Source organism: Nelusetta ayraudi, unplaced genomic scaffold, assembly GCF_046127955.1.
Source record: "Nelusetta ayraudi isolate G7.1 ecotype Tasmania unplaced genomic scaffold, CSIRO-AGI_Nayr_v1 ptg000027l, whole genome shotgun sequence".
Classification (NCBI taxonomy): domain Eukaryota; kingdom Metazoa; phylum Chordata; class Actinopteri; order Tetraodontiformes; family Monacanthidae; genus Nelusetta; species Nelusetta ayraudi.
The window spans coordinates 5,781,464-5,795,806 of record NW_027466077.1 but is presented as its reverse complement, the minus strand read 5'-3'; the positions used below and the strand labels follow the sequence as shown (position 1 = coordinate 5,795,806).

Here is a 14,343-nt window from a genome sequence, read left to right as displayed (position 1 = left end):
TTAAACTTGAATTAAAAAATAAACATAACATATAAAAGACAATAACATCATGATGTAATTGCAAAGGAAAAAAAAAAAAAAAAAAAAAAAGGAAATATTTTAAAGGACCAAACAATGCAATACTAGTCACTCAACTCTTCCTCATCACTGAAGTATGTACTTTTTTTGATTCTGTGTTTCTTCGAATCTGAGGATGTCGAAGCAAGTGCTTGATCCACCTCTGGCTGACGTTGCTGCTCTTCGTCCATACAGGCTTGCTGGAAAGACAAATAAACTCTTTTTGAAATTCTTACATTATTTATTTTATTTATTTTTTCAGATTTCCTTTACTTTTACCTGAAAAGCAATGGCTTGGCTCAAGCTGTCCAATTTTGGATCCTCTCCCTCTTCTTCGCTCTCTGCTTCCTCTTCACTGTAGGGGAAAAAAAAATGACCCTTGCATAAACAGTCTAGTGGTAAAATGTATGAGTTGGTAATAAATATACATACATGTGCTGTGGTTGCTGATCCCTTTTCTTTTTTTTCTTTTCTTTCTTCTTTGGAGGTTCTCTTTCTCCCAGAATGTTTTTAGGGCAAGCATAGCTGAGATGCCCTGGGTCCTATATAATATGCAGGACACAAAAGATTTGATTGTAATGCTGAATTTGACATGTCAACCATAAATACGTTATAGGGGGAAAAAAACTTGCACTGACCCCACATTCATAGCATTTGGATTTGTCTGTGTAGTTGCGTCTCCTTATGAACTCTGTTGCTCGACCATTATCTATGGCGATGTTTGCCTTCACAGTTCTGCCAAACAACTTGGAGAAACGAAAATACCTGACATTCACATCTGAAGATTCAGGAACGAAGATCGGCAACAAGGAGACTGGTACATATCTCTAACATGCAGAAACGAATTATCATAATGAAGAAAATACTGTACTCACTTGTTTGTTGTTTACTGCTCTCACACAGTTGTGAGCTGATTCTCTGTCTAGGAATAGAACAAATGCCACCCCTTTGCTCCGGCGAGTGTCTTTATCCTTCACAATAGTGACTCTGAAATAAGTATGAGTAATGAACTTGTTATATCAGGTTTTGCAACAGGTATCATGTTGTGTTGTTACAAGGTGGGAATGTTAGGCATTTAGCGTAGCCCCAATAAGACGTTTCAGCTTTAAAAAAAAAACAACAAAAAAAACGCTTACTTTACAACTTTTCCATATTTCGTGAAGAGCTGAAATTAGACAAAGCAATGCACGTCAGTGATACAATTCCATAAAGTGACGCAGTAGCTAAAAAGTCACGTTCGTTTTCCACTGACATCAATAAAGGCACTTGCGAGTTACCTTGTGTAGATCATTGTTGGTGAGTGAGAAAGGCAGGTTTGACACATAAACGGTGCTTTTGCTCGGTGCCAAGCCTCCACTCATGCTTAGCACATTGGACACACTGTATTAAAAACAGGAGAAGGCCAAATTAAAGGCAATCTTGTCAAATTGTCACATCCATCACAAGCGGTCCAGTTTCCTGAGAGACGTCCAGCAAGCTGCTTACTATTATTTGTTTTAATCTTACTTACGGTACTTCCATTATGAAATGACTTACCTAAACGGAGCAGAATCTTTGAATAATCATGCGCGTTTGAAAATACGGTAACAAGGTGTTCTTTAATATCGCAAGCAGTTCCAGTTTAGCGAATACAAACAACCGCCATGACTCCTTGTCGCGCACTGATGATGTAACGACGTCCACTACCAATAAAAAGACATGTTCCCTAGCTTGGCTAGGCTAACTAAGCGACAGAAGAAAGGTGAGCCTTTTTTTTAATGGATGTGTTTATTATACACGACATTTGAGGTTGGTTTTGGAAGCTGTGTCGATACATAAGGTGTTCTAATTTGTTCCATACTAAGGTACTTTTCATTTTTGCGTGTTATGGGTCAGGTAACTTGCCAAACTGGAAAGCAAACGTGCGTCTCTTTGCAGCTATATGGAGGCTTGTTAATTAGCATCGATAGCAATTCACTAGTAAGGCAGCTGCAGAAGGTACTCTGTGGATGAATATTTCCCCGTGATTTTAGCTTGCCTCTTGTGTAGGAAGGTGTTCATTGTACGCTATAAAGCTGCTGCTCAGCTGCTGCTGTCAATTGCTGCTGCTTGTGTGCCAGTGTATGCTGAACCCTCGTTCACTCTGAGTTAAAAAAAACAAAAACAAAAACAAAACAACAAACTGTTATTTTTGCTTTTACATGCATAAATAAATGGGAACTTTTCTTTCGTCTTGTGATAAACCGTTGTTTGAAAACATTTCCCCTTATTTTTGTTTTTACATTTGACAATTTTCTCTGTTTAAATAGATTGAGCTGAAGGTCGCATTATACCAGCCTGGATCACATTTCATTTGGTTAAAAGTAAGCTGATCTCTTTGTATTCTTTGATTTAACTAAATTATCTTAACCATTGTGCCGTTTTATACTACACATCATCTATTGGCTATTTTTGCCTTATTGCTATCATGAAATTATCATTTGAAAAGCCTTTCCTGGACCTGTGTTTGTATTTGAAAGTCACCAGTATATTTATGTTTGCTTTGTGCAGTGACGTACAGAAGAGAACGGAGCGTAAGAGAGGTGTATGAGGAACGTTTCATGCCAGACAGACCAGTGAGTGTGTGAAAAGCAACCTTAGACGTTGCTATCAGTGTTGGAATAATTTTCCCCATTGTATTTTCAAATACAAATTGCGTACTGGCCTTCAAAATGTGAAGATGTAGTATATAATGTTGCAAATTCTAAAAAAGGCACAATTTTCAAATGAAGTATGTCTTTAAGAATATTAAACAGTCTTGTAACCTTCACAATCACATCCTATTAGGGTCCATACCCACGGTCTGGTGGAGCAGTGGAGAGGCGGGGTCCCTTTGGAAGACCTGAGGACGAATACAATCGTAGCAGTTATGAATATGAGGGAGGACCACGCTTTTTCCCGAACGGAGGGGCCCCACGCAATTACCACGAGGACCAGAGGGGCTACCACGGAGAAAACATGCATTTCCCCGCTGAACGCAGAACTGGGCCACCCTCAAGGAGGGTAAGAGCAAGAATGTCATCCAACAAAATGAAAAAAAAAAAAACAACAAAATAAAAACCTAGTTTTGTATTTTAAACAAAATGCAGTGATCGTGGTCAAATACAATGTGTTGCACAAATAAAACAACAAATTGTATTGTTGTTATGCATTTGTTGTGAGGCAAAATGTGTTTTGTTGACCTCCATTTAAAAATAATATTCAGCAAATACCAAAATACCAACAAGAACTGATTAGTTTGCAAGTTGTTTCACCAGTGTATATATGTATATATTTTCTGATTATTTTCTTTCTGTTTTATATTAATCATCTTTTCTTTGGAGACTCTTTTTGTTTGTTGTTTGATATATACAAAGCAGGAGAAAAATGAATTGTGCTATTTTGAATTGGTGAAAACCATAAAAATTGACAGGAAACAAGAAACGGAAGTCAAATTTAAATGCTCATCGATTAATAGACAAGTGCAACTGCATCTTAAATACTCAGTATTTAAGATGCAGTCAGACTCGTGGCCAGAAGATGGCGATACAACATCAAGGTTGTATCTTCAAGCCAACCTGCGCAACAGTGAAAGTAATCTATTAAGAACCATAATAGCCTCTATTGTCATTGTAATAGTTCAACAAAATTCGTTTTTTTAGGTTTATTTGTTTTTGTTTTTCTTATTTGGACCTCCTAAATTTTTATTTATGTTTTTTGTGACCTCATAGGAGGAATATCCTTACAGAGCACCCAGGGAAGACCCCCACACAGGACGTGCCATGGAGTTTGGGTAGGCAATTTCCATTCCTCAAAGAAAAACCATCCACATATATAAAAAAGAAAAGCCATTAATCCTGACACTTGGTGTTTGATCATGATAATTTACATGTTGTTCAGGCTGCCTTCAATCAAACATTTTGCTCTTTTTGTCCCCTCAGGGCCCGAGCACCGCCCCCAGTGCGAAGTCAAGGAATCTACCCAGCACCCAGATCACTCCCAGAGAGCGGCGAGGACACGCTAGTGCAAGCCATCCTGAACCTGGACAGAGCGTACGAATAACGCACGTCTCCATTGCTCAGCCTGCTGATTCACCCCCATGAAGCGCGCAGAGCTGACGGTGTATTTGCTGCACAACCGTCACTTCACCACTCTGCTCTTCCAGGGAGGACAGAGACCACTTCAGGAGGAAGGCGGCCGCGTACCCTCCCATCAGAGAGAGGTCACCGCTGCGGCGAGAGGTGGCCCGTTCGCCCCACAGTCGCTCCGGCTCCAGCGTCAGCAGCAGAGGCTACTCGCCAGACAGAGCCAAGGGTCTTCCATTTCCTGCACAGCAAGGCAAGAGTATGTAGAGTGTAGATGTGGACGCTCCCCTGATGCAGTCGAGAACACAGCAGAAAGCAGTCTGTCCCCCCAGCACAAGAGGGGAATTTAATCTGCATTTACAAAAAATAGAAACCTACGGTAGTTCAGGAGAGTCAGATCTCAACTTACCATTTGGGTTTTGACCGCCATCATTGTCCTGTTCTCATTTATTGACTTGATAACTTGGCCAATCGGCTTTGCAGGTGCGGAGAGTTCAGAGGCCACTGCCGAGCAACTCTTGAGGGTGCTCTTTCCTCGGCAGAGTGGACAGGACACGACGGGTCTGTACATCAAGCAGTGAGGGGGGGGGGGAAAGGCTCAGACGTGGTTGACAGCAGCCCGGTTTGTTGTTGCCCAAGCTTCTCCTCAGAATCGCGTCATTCCAAAAATAAATTCCTGTCATTCCTCAGCCACCTTTAGAGGAAAAAGAATGAACGAGGGAATAACTGCGTGTTTAAACATCGAGGGGGCGACATGGCCAACACATTCTGTTGTTGCCAACAACCAAAGTGGATTTTCTGTCAACCGGGTCTGAAGCACGTTGCGCTCATTGTTTTGGTAGTTGCAACCAAAGTGACTTTCCAATAATCCTTCCTTCCACACATTAGTGCATTTAATCATTTCGTAGACATTTGACACGTATGGCTGTAGCTAAGGAGGTAGAGCCTCGTCCGATCCTCATCTCTGTTTTGCTGTAGCATTCCACCACTACTATGAAAGTGCTATCTGTGTGAGAGTAGCTGCCTGAGAACTCTGTTTGTTGGCAGGCATCAGGGGAGTGAGCCTGTTTTGATTTGGATTAAAAGGACCGCGTTGGTGTGTTCACATCTCATCATCATCTTCTACTTTGGTCCTCCTGCAGGCTATGACGAGAACTATGCTGTGGGCAAAGCAGCTGGTAAGTACTGAAATTTACTCAATGCAGATTTACGGAAATAGATGCTTCGGGCGCCGCTCCTCCATTCTATTGAAAAAGTGAGAGCTTAGCCAAATGAAGGCTGGACAAGTTGACACAGGGAGGTTTTATTTCTTAAAGGTTAAAGTCGTTCAACTTCACCTATCACCGTCACGGGTAACCCGAGAGTGACGGAGAGCGTTTCTAATGTGTCCGGCAGCCAGTTCCCCCCCACCTCATTCTCTCTGCCACTCTGTCAGGCCTCGTAAAGATGCCCCCGGTTTTTGGAGTAGAGCAGCGGACAGGCAGACGTATAGGATGTCTAATGGGCGCTCACAAAGCTGAAGCTTCCACCTTGGGGTGTTTTTGTTCCTGCTCCGGGGACCCGAGAGTTCATGTTTGTTTGAAGAGATGCTTGGTGGGCAGCGCAGCTTTAGCCGCTTTGAAATGAGATCGTAGTCAGAGGGACTCCAGTGTCTATAGCTGTCGCTATAATTTTCCGTGAATTCTTTGTATGTGTTGCCGCAGAAAAAATCCCTGGCCTGTCGAGAGAAGGCTCCCCGCACAGCGCGACGTCGAACAAGGTGAGCATTGGGTCGGAACACGAGAAAAAGAAAATCTGTCTCTTCATCATTTAGACGTATTTATACAAGTCAAACATTCCCTATATATCATGTACTTCCATGTACGGCCGACATCCATGTGCAGGGGATGTATCTGGAACTTTTTAAAGTCCATCTTTTCCTTTCAAAAAAGTGTTTAGCTCCATTGAAGTTAGTTAATGGGTTTTAAAGTGGCCCTCGCGCACAGCATAAAAAGCCACCGGCCCCCGTGGTTTGTTTACGTATGCGGTAAGCAGACTTCAATCAGCCCATCACGGTGAAGTGAAGAGGGCTCAAGTGTCAACCGAAGCTCAGGGTCGTCTGCCCTTAAAGGTCTTCGGCCCCCCCGCTCCTCCCTTTTTTATTTTTAAACAAGCAAATTGAATGTAGATCTAAAGCAATAGATCGATTTTCCTGACACCATCCCATCCCGACTGTGCGAGGGGAGCGTAAATGCTATCAGATGTGTGCCGGCTGAGGCCACCCAGAAGTTAAGAGGCGAACTAGGTAGCTCGAGTCATATCGCTATCAGAGCATCTACACCGCAAAGCTCAAGAGAAATCCCTCGTGGAGCTCATGGGAAAATCTGTTTACACTGAAGGATTGTTTCCTCTCTTTGCCAGAGTCTGATTCTGACTCTTGGGGTGGGTTGGAGTGTCTGGCCTGCCAGGGGTCTTTTTTGTTAGTTTTTTTTTTTTGCACCGGGAAAAATTGATGCGTCATGTCGGGTCGGAGGAAAATCCGCCGTGTCGTGAAGCATTAGTCTCGCAGGGAACGGTTTGCGGGCACCGAGAGCGGTTCACATCAGCTGACGTTGGTACGTTTTCCTGTTCAAAGTCAGGCAAATCGCTTTGCTGGGAGAGTTTAGCTGGCGGGGAGACAGTGGAACTATCCTGAAATCTCTCGGCCGTACCTTTTGTGTCCGGTGGTGAAAGGGCCCATAGAAGGGATTCGAAAAGGGGAGGCAGACCTCAGAAGGCGATCGGGTCAATCATCAACCATTTTTATGGTTGACCAGTCAGATTTGTAGCTGCGTATTTAGCCAGTTGAAGGCCTCCTATTGATGCAAAGGTTAGCATTAGCCACACATTAGCCCGATAATTTACAGAATTTATGCCCAAGGCTCCAAGGGGTAAACGTGTGAATGCAGAAAATCCACGCTAATCTCTTGAGCAGCAGCCTTCGTTGCACTTTGCTGATTCTTCTTCCTGGTCGTCTTCCTCTGTGGTTTTTAAGAGCACTGTGGCCCAGTACAACCTCTTGCTTCAGTCACAATTAGACCCTTCTCGTATCCTCCCACCTGTTTATCCACAAGTGATTGATTGAAACTTTTATTTTATTTTATTTTTTTATTGGAAGTGGACAACATAGATGAGTGGGATTTCAGGCTTGAAACCGGAGCCGCTCGCCTCCTGTATGAGGTTACTTGGACAAATCCATGCCGTAAATTCTGTGCACCCAACAAAACGGGCACCCACGTTTGCCTGCAAGTATGACACAGATTTATTACAAAGTATTAGACGCCAAGTTCTTTGTATTATTATTATTATTATTATTATTATTATTATTATTATTATTATTATCCATGATCCATGATCCACAACTTGGTTACTGAATTGTCATAACTTACACACAGTGCAGTCATGCATTGGCAAAAGGCTGTGGGTCAATTGGAATTTAAAAAGCTCTCCTGCAGCTTGCAGATTTTCAGTCTCCCTAATTTCTCGGTCCTACCTGTTGAGATAACCAATCAATCTCTGTTTCAGTGGCAACTCTTGCGCAGCACTTGGTCACATGAGTCCAAGGCCTGCAAAATAAGTTGAGATTTACGGCGGCGAAAAATGCAGCAAAGTCTCTCCAAAGCCAACATGTCAGATGTGGCGTCATTTCGAATGTAGTCCTAATGTTAACAGTATGGATTTTCTTTTCCCAAAAAGCGTGTATTTCTCCTCGCACATACATCATGTTGCCTTAATGCGCCACTCTCCGTCTGACACATGGTGATTTAGAGTTTTTTTTTTTTTTTTAAATAAAAAGAAGAGGATGGCTTTCTGCATCTAATCCGCCTTGCTTTTGTAGTCACTCACTGGTCCTGTGTGATTAACTGCGGTTCGTTTCAAGCTGACGTGATGTGCAAGAGAGCCACTTTGATCATCACCCTCATAAAAACCCGACCTTATGCGCCGCGTTTCTGTCCGAGCAATCCTATTATTTTTCTCATTAGCAGCGCTCTGATCTTTTCAAACATGTTGTTTGATTTTTTTTTTCAAACATTTTCATTATATCTACATTGAACTGACCTTTGACCAACTTTGTTACCATGTTCTTAAATATGTAAAGGAAAAAAAAACACTTTTCACCCTCGTTTATGTGCATTTTCTTTTTCTTTTTTTTTACTGACCACTACCACCCAATCAACTGCTATGATGAAAGTTTTAAGTGCCCCTCCCCTTCTTACACACACACACACACACACACACACACACACACACACAAACCCACGCGCACACAAACTAATGCTGAACATCAGTCTCCCTGTGCGTTTGATCCAGCCTGTGGTGCATTGTTGTTTGCTGCCCTGGGAGCACAAACCCCGTAACCTTGGCAGAGATGAAAGGGCCACACTGTGTCCTGCGTAGCTTGCACCCGTGGCCCCTGGCCACCGCCTGCTGTGGCGATTCAACAAACATCCACGACACATGCAGGCCTTCTGGAGACATCTGAGGAAGGCTGTGAGCAAAGTGGAGGGCGGCCAAGGAGGCTCTTTAGGAAGGCCCAGGATCTTGTTTGCTATTTGGCGTTAAATTGAAATGAATGCGTCTGCATAAATTTGCCATCGACAGAACATTCCTCGCAGCTTCAGTTTGATAAAAGGCTCAGAAGGGGAACTGGAGACTGACGAATGCGCTATATGAAGAGGCGTCTGCATTCCTCCCGACCATCGCCTCGGGGAAAGACACAGAAAAGGGGAATAACTGGATGATGCTTTATGAGCCACACTTCTTTCTCTCTTTATCTTAGACCTTGCGACGCCACGTCACGTACTATCTCTCATAATTGCCCTTCGCGGTCATGCCTCAGACCTCGGCCCGTTCCCGGTAATGTACGGGCTGGACTTTTAGTCATGGCTGGGCAGCTCCGGCTCTCCTTGGCCCTCAGACTTTAATAGTATCAGGAAACGAGCGAAAGAAAATTGCTTAGCGATCCAAGTTGGCCTCGTTTCTGCCCTCTGCTCGTTGGCCTGCCTCACAGTCGTACTTATAGCGACTGGAGTTTCCAGTCTACCCATTAAGACGCCTTATCTGGACAGATTTACAATTACAGTCATGAAAAAGGAGCTCTAATGCAAACTTGCATGATGAAATTATTCAATTCTTGGCAAAAATACGGAACCAAAATGACGGTCCTGTCTCTGGAATCGGTGCCATTATCCCCTGTCGGTGTTCCTTGCTAAGTCTTCCTTCCTGTTTTGTTCCTAGGAGGAGAACCATCCCCCTGAAACGTGTAAAGAGGAGCTGCCGGTGCCTTCCGCTGTGGAGGAGAGCCAAAAGCCGTCGATGGACAATCTCCAAGAACGACGAGCCCAAGCCATCGCCGCCAAAGCTCAGGAAATAGAGAAGGTACTTGTGCTTTGTTGGAACTGTGTTTGTTGTAACGCAGCTCAGTGACATTATTTATCCGTCCGCTTGATTCAAGGGTAGTTTATCATGAAAATAACTGAAAAAAAATTACAAAATGGTTGGTCAGCGACTTCGCTTTTTTTTTTTTCCCAGTTAGTCTCTGATAAGTCTGTTTACGCCTCATTTATTACTACGGCCCACAGACACTGAATCTTCCATATAGCTCCAGTATTCAGGTTTTGTCACACTCGCTTTCTCTTATGCATTCACCTTTAGAAGTGGTAAATTGGTCACACTTGCCTATAAACTTGTCAAATGGCCACGTGCACGCGTCGGCCTTGACTGGCCCCAGTCACACATACTCCATTTTACTGGAAAGGCACAGCTGGGACTGTTCCTAACAAGACAGGAAATTAAATATTCCAATCCAGGAGTCTCGTTAGCAGTTTCATTTCAAACCCTCCCAAACAGTTCGCCGCGCATCGGCTTAAAAACCACGGGTAATAATTCTCCGTCAAGGTAGTTTGGGTTGCTGGCTTTCCCGTCATTCTTATCAGCGGCTTTCAAACCTCCAGCAGCGGCTCATTAGATCTTACAAGACTGAAGCGTAGCCCCTTCCCCTCCAACCCAATGTTTCTGACTCATCCCATCATCCCAAGAAAACAGAGGCACGCGTAGCCCCTGCGCAGAGCAGGGGGTCGGAAACCACAAAGGGCAGCGACGGCGGTCGCGGCGCATCAGTTTGCACTGACAATAAATAAAGCCAGAGGCATGAAAAGCTCCTCAGGCTCGGGGCTCCAGCTCGGCTTGGGTTATCTAATGAAGCTCATTCCTGCACCAGCGCGCCCTGCTGCTGCTGCTGCCGCTTTACTGGGACCATTAAACCTGAACCAGCTCTGCCCCAGGGCACACACGCACATACACACGCACGCACACCAGGCACATATAAGCTACGCCTTGGAGCCTATAGGCTGCTGGGAGACTTTGCTGACTCTGCAGCTCCTGGCCTGTTTAATAGCCCGTCTTTCCATCAGCCATCTGCCTCCTAAGTCTTTTTAAGCGCTGCTTGTTAATGCTCTTTCATATTTCAGTCCATTAAGAGGCGCATTCAACAAATATTTTGGGTCGAGATCAGACTCGTGTTAAGGAAAACCTTTCATGTGTTCATAAGTGCTCACTGTTAGCTTGCCGTCAGCCTGTCTGTCGTCTTGACCCTCTAAATGAATCTAACTACCTCGTACATAAGAATAGTTCTCTGTCTTTTCTCTGAGTTTTGCGGGGTTTTTTTTCCTTATCAAATTTCTGATTCCCGACGTTTTGCTTATCTGAGTAACCTCAGTGTGCCCAAAGTGGAGCCTTTTATCCAATGAAAAGCCTTGGTATTAACCAGACGGTTAAAACATTTAGCAGGTGCCAGTGCAGCATTTGCAGTGCGATCTGATCTGTCGGCTACTTACAATTGTACTTTTTCTTTCAATGCGTTTGCCTTTTTTTCTTTTTTTTTACGTTTCATGAACAAAAACAAACTTCTTTCTTTCCATGAAATACTTTCAAACAAGGCGACACGGTGGCGCAGTGGTTAGCGCTGCCGCCTCACAGCAAGAAGGTCGTGGGTTTGATTCCGGGGCCCGGGCCTGAGACCTTTCTGTGTGGAGTTTGCATGTTCTCCCTGTGTCTGCGTGGGTTCTCTCCGGGTTCTCCGGCTTCCTCCCACAGTCCAAAAACATGCATGTGAGGTCAATTGAACACTCTAAATTGTCCGTAGGTGTGCATGTGAGTGTGAATGGTTGTTTGTTTCTATGTGGCCCTGCGATGAACTGGCGACTTGTCCAGGGTGTCACCCTGCCTTCGCCCTAAGACAGCTGGGATAGGCTCCAGCAGACCCCCGTGACCCCGAATAGGAATAAGCGGGTATAGAAGATGAATGATGAATGAACTTTCAAACAAATTATTAAAATAAAAAATAAAAAACTGAGATGGAGGCGGTTAAAAACTGTTGTTTCTACGCGCCTTTGGTTGCCGCCAAATGAGGGGAGAAAAAATAAAAGTCCAGTCGTTTGTCTTGTGGCTGACGCTTATTTCCCCTCCGCATCCAGAACACTCTGAAGCCAAACTCTCCCACTCCCTCCGCTCCGCAGACTCTTTGAATTGTCACTTTCCCCGCGAAGTTGCGGCGGCGCTCCCGTTAAAACAGCCACTCCGGTTTTTCGCGTCTTGACAAGTGTGTGCCAGATGTTGGGCCTTCTCCGCGCCCGATCTCGTCTAGCCATCTCCCCAAAAAACACGCGAACAAGCAAACAAACTGCGGCCCGGGCGACTCTCCTCTCCTCTCGTCTCCTCACAACGCTCGCCCCACCGTCTGGACACTTTTTGGCGGATCACGCGCTCTGCTTTTCCATCAGCGGCCGTCAGACACTGGCGCTGGGCAACGTTATACCAGCGCCGTGGCGCGTGTTTGTGTAGTTAAGTGAAATTGGTGGGCTGTAATTCAACCTGAGCGCTGGCTCTCATTGTCAAAGTTGACTTTGGCCGCAGTACAGACCGACTGCTTAAAATGAGTGACGAGGCCTGAGAGGCAATAAAGAGTATTATGTTTTTTTGCTCGGACCAGTCCAGGCCTTGATACAAAGGGAGTTTTATTTCATTTGTAGAGGAATCTAAATACATTTGGCAGGAGGACACACAGCCAGACAGTTCCAGCCTCGGAGGAGGAGGTACAAAGATGGCAGAGCTGGACTCGGGCCCCAACAACTTTGACTCTAAAGCCAGGCGGTACTCTCACGCTCACTTCTAAACCGGTTCAAGCTGGCTGTAGAAAACAAAAGTTGTGAAGTTTTCAGTCACAAAGACGGTTCTGGATTTGGATCCGCCCAAACGGTAAAGAAGTGCTCCTTTCCTGGCCGATTGGATAACAAGGGAGGGGTCTCGGGAAGTGCGCTCCAATACAGGAAATCCATTTTCAGCGCATTGTTTTCGAGGAGTTACTTTCTCCCTCATTCAGAAAAGCTGTCGTCTCACTTGATTGGAAAGTTCCTGCAAAATGGGCGATTAGATAAACTGACTGTCATCTGTTATCAAGTGTTGAATGATGGCACAAGACGCAAAAAAAAATGCTTTAAAGGAAAGTTTCTCTTTCTCTCTTTAGAAGACTGGAGGAAGTTTGCTTTTTGTGCAGCTTGAATATCTTCCATTATATCTTCCGCAATGCAACCCCATGGGAAAGGGTGTGTCCCTGTTACATCAGGACCACGTAAAACAGCACATAAGCCTAAAACTGAGTCAGCAGCAGCTATTGTGGAGGACAGGATTTCAATCCAGAATTTTCTTTTCATTACATTTCACAAATGATCTCATTTTGGACCCTTTAACCAACTAAAGCAAAGAGCCTAGAACGGCTTTTTGCTTCTCTGCTTTTCTCCTCCTGGACTTCAGTTGGTTGGTGTGAGGCGTCACGAGGGAGAAGTCAACCACTGTTTTGCAAGTCAGCAAAAGCTGGCTCCCTCCTTTTGTTTTTATGAGACATTTGAGTCTCAGTGCGAAATAGCAGCTCTCAAATAAGATGCCAGCGCCTCTACTCCTCTTCATTGTCCCTCTGACACCTGGTATAAGTCTGTGGATCAGCACTAAAGTGGAGTTTTATTGCCTCTCAGCCTATCCTGTCCTTCATAAAGGACCCTCATTAAACCTGAGAAGAGAAGCGCTTATCCTTTGACACTCCGTGATGTGTGTTAACACCTGAATATCAGCGTGAACTCAATGATGGCAAAATATTTACACCTAGGCGCCAGGTAGCCCAGGAAGGAAATGGCTTTTTTTTTTTATCGCCTCAATCAACGGTTGCTCTTTCAGGAGTTTAACATCTGTCTGCTCACACCTTCCATTCTGAAACCCAGAAGCATGTGGATCAAAACGTTGCGTCCTCTCCCCTACACTTTAAGCCCTCACTGCCTTTTCTGACTCGCAGGTATACCGTCAGGACTGTGAGACCTTTGGTATGGTGGTCAAGATGCTGGTGGCCAAAGACCCCAACCTGGAGAAGCAGCTGCAGGTTCCCCTCAGGGAAAACCTCGGCGAGATCCGCGAACGTTGCCTGGAGGACCTCAAGCACTTCATCGGCGAGTTGGACGAAGCCGTCCGGCAGCAGGAGCCCTCCGTCTGTGACTCGACCACGCCGTCTGCCGCCCCCGTGGCTCATAAACCGTTAAAGCCTGGAGTCAACCACAGCTCCTCGTACTGACACACGCACACAAAATAAACTGTCCAATTTCGGCCAGGCTAGGACTGCGAAAGGCGCAACTGGCTGACAAATGCGACGTATTCGCTGGATAGACTTTGGATTGCTGAACGGGTTTACAGCACAGCAATGTGAGGACTTGAAGACAATGCAGTATTGCACTGTGGTGACAAACAGTGTTTGCTCTGAATGAACGTTCTGTACCTCTGTTGAATTATTTTAGTTACACGGTTTTCTTTGTTTGCCTCCCAATAATTGCAAAAGGTCTTATTTAAAACCTCTCCCTGTCTGTCTCACATCATCATCAGAAATGGTTGTCATGTCTTTCATTAATTTGCTGAAATTATTTTGTTACACAGAATCCTAATGCACGTAAAAAGAAAGGCAAAGTTTTGTTTTGTACTTTTTGTAGCAGTCGAGTCGTGGGATTTGGAGGTCTGCATTAAATTTATACCGTCAAGGGGTTTATTCCTGTTCACTAAGTGTTTTCTTGGTTGTTGTTGTTGCTTTAAATTTTCCATGGGTTTGTCTATGGCTCTGTTTGATAAATAAAACATTAATCCACAACTAACT

At 44.6% G+C, this 14,343-nt stretch overlaps 2 protein-coding genes across 5 annotated transcripts; one reads left to right on the top strand and one right to left on the bottom strand.

Moving 5' to 3' along the window:
• Nucleotides 1-82: 82 nt before the first annotated feature.
• zcrb1 (zinc finger CCHC-type and RNA binding motif 1) lies at nt 83-1,717 on the bottom strand. Its single transcript, XM_076030332.1, has 8 exons — nt 1,594-1,717; nt 1,335-1,437; nt 1,194-1,222; nt 933-1,044; nt 696-803; nt 490-599; nt 337-412; nt 83-257 (listed from the first exon to the last, which is right to left on the bottom strand). The coding sequence occupies exons 2-8, from the start codon at nt 1,416-1,418 to the stop codon at nt 123-125; spliced, it is 654 nt and encodes a 217-aa protein (XP_075886447.1). The 5' UTR covers nt 1,419-1,437; nt 1,594-1,717; the 3' UTR covers nt 83-122.
• On the top strand, nt 1,658-14,341 carry pphln1 (periphilin 1). 4 transcript variants are annotated; one of them, XM_076030323.1, is made up of 12 exons: nt 1,658-1,798; nt 2,346-2,399; nt 2,587-2,651; nt 2,863-3,078; nt 3,786-3,847; nt 3,996-4,106; nt 4,220-4,392; nt 4,623-4,700; nt 5,282-5,317; nt 5,843-5,898; nt 9,396-9,536; nt 13,501-14,341. In XM_076030323.1, coding segments are annotated over exons 2-12 (1,212 nt in total). In that variant the 5' UTR covers nt 1,658-1,798; nt 2,346-2,398; the 3' UTR covers nt 13,774-14,341. The 4 variants fall into 4 exon arrangements, with proteins under 4 accessions (XP_075886438.1, XP_075886437.1, XP_075886440.1 ...); XM_076030322.1 differs by having other exon boundaries at nt 4,220-4,398; XM_076030325.1 differs by lacking the exon at nt 4,623-4,700.
• Nucleotides 14,342-14,343: the final 2 nt, after the last annotated feature.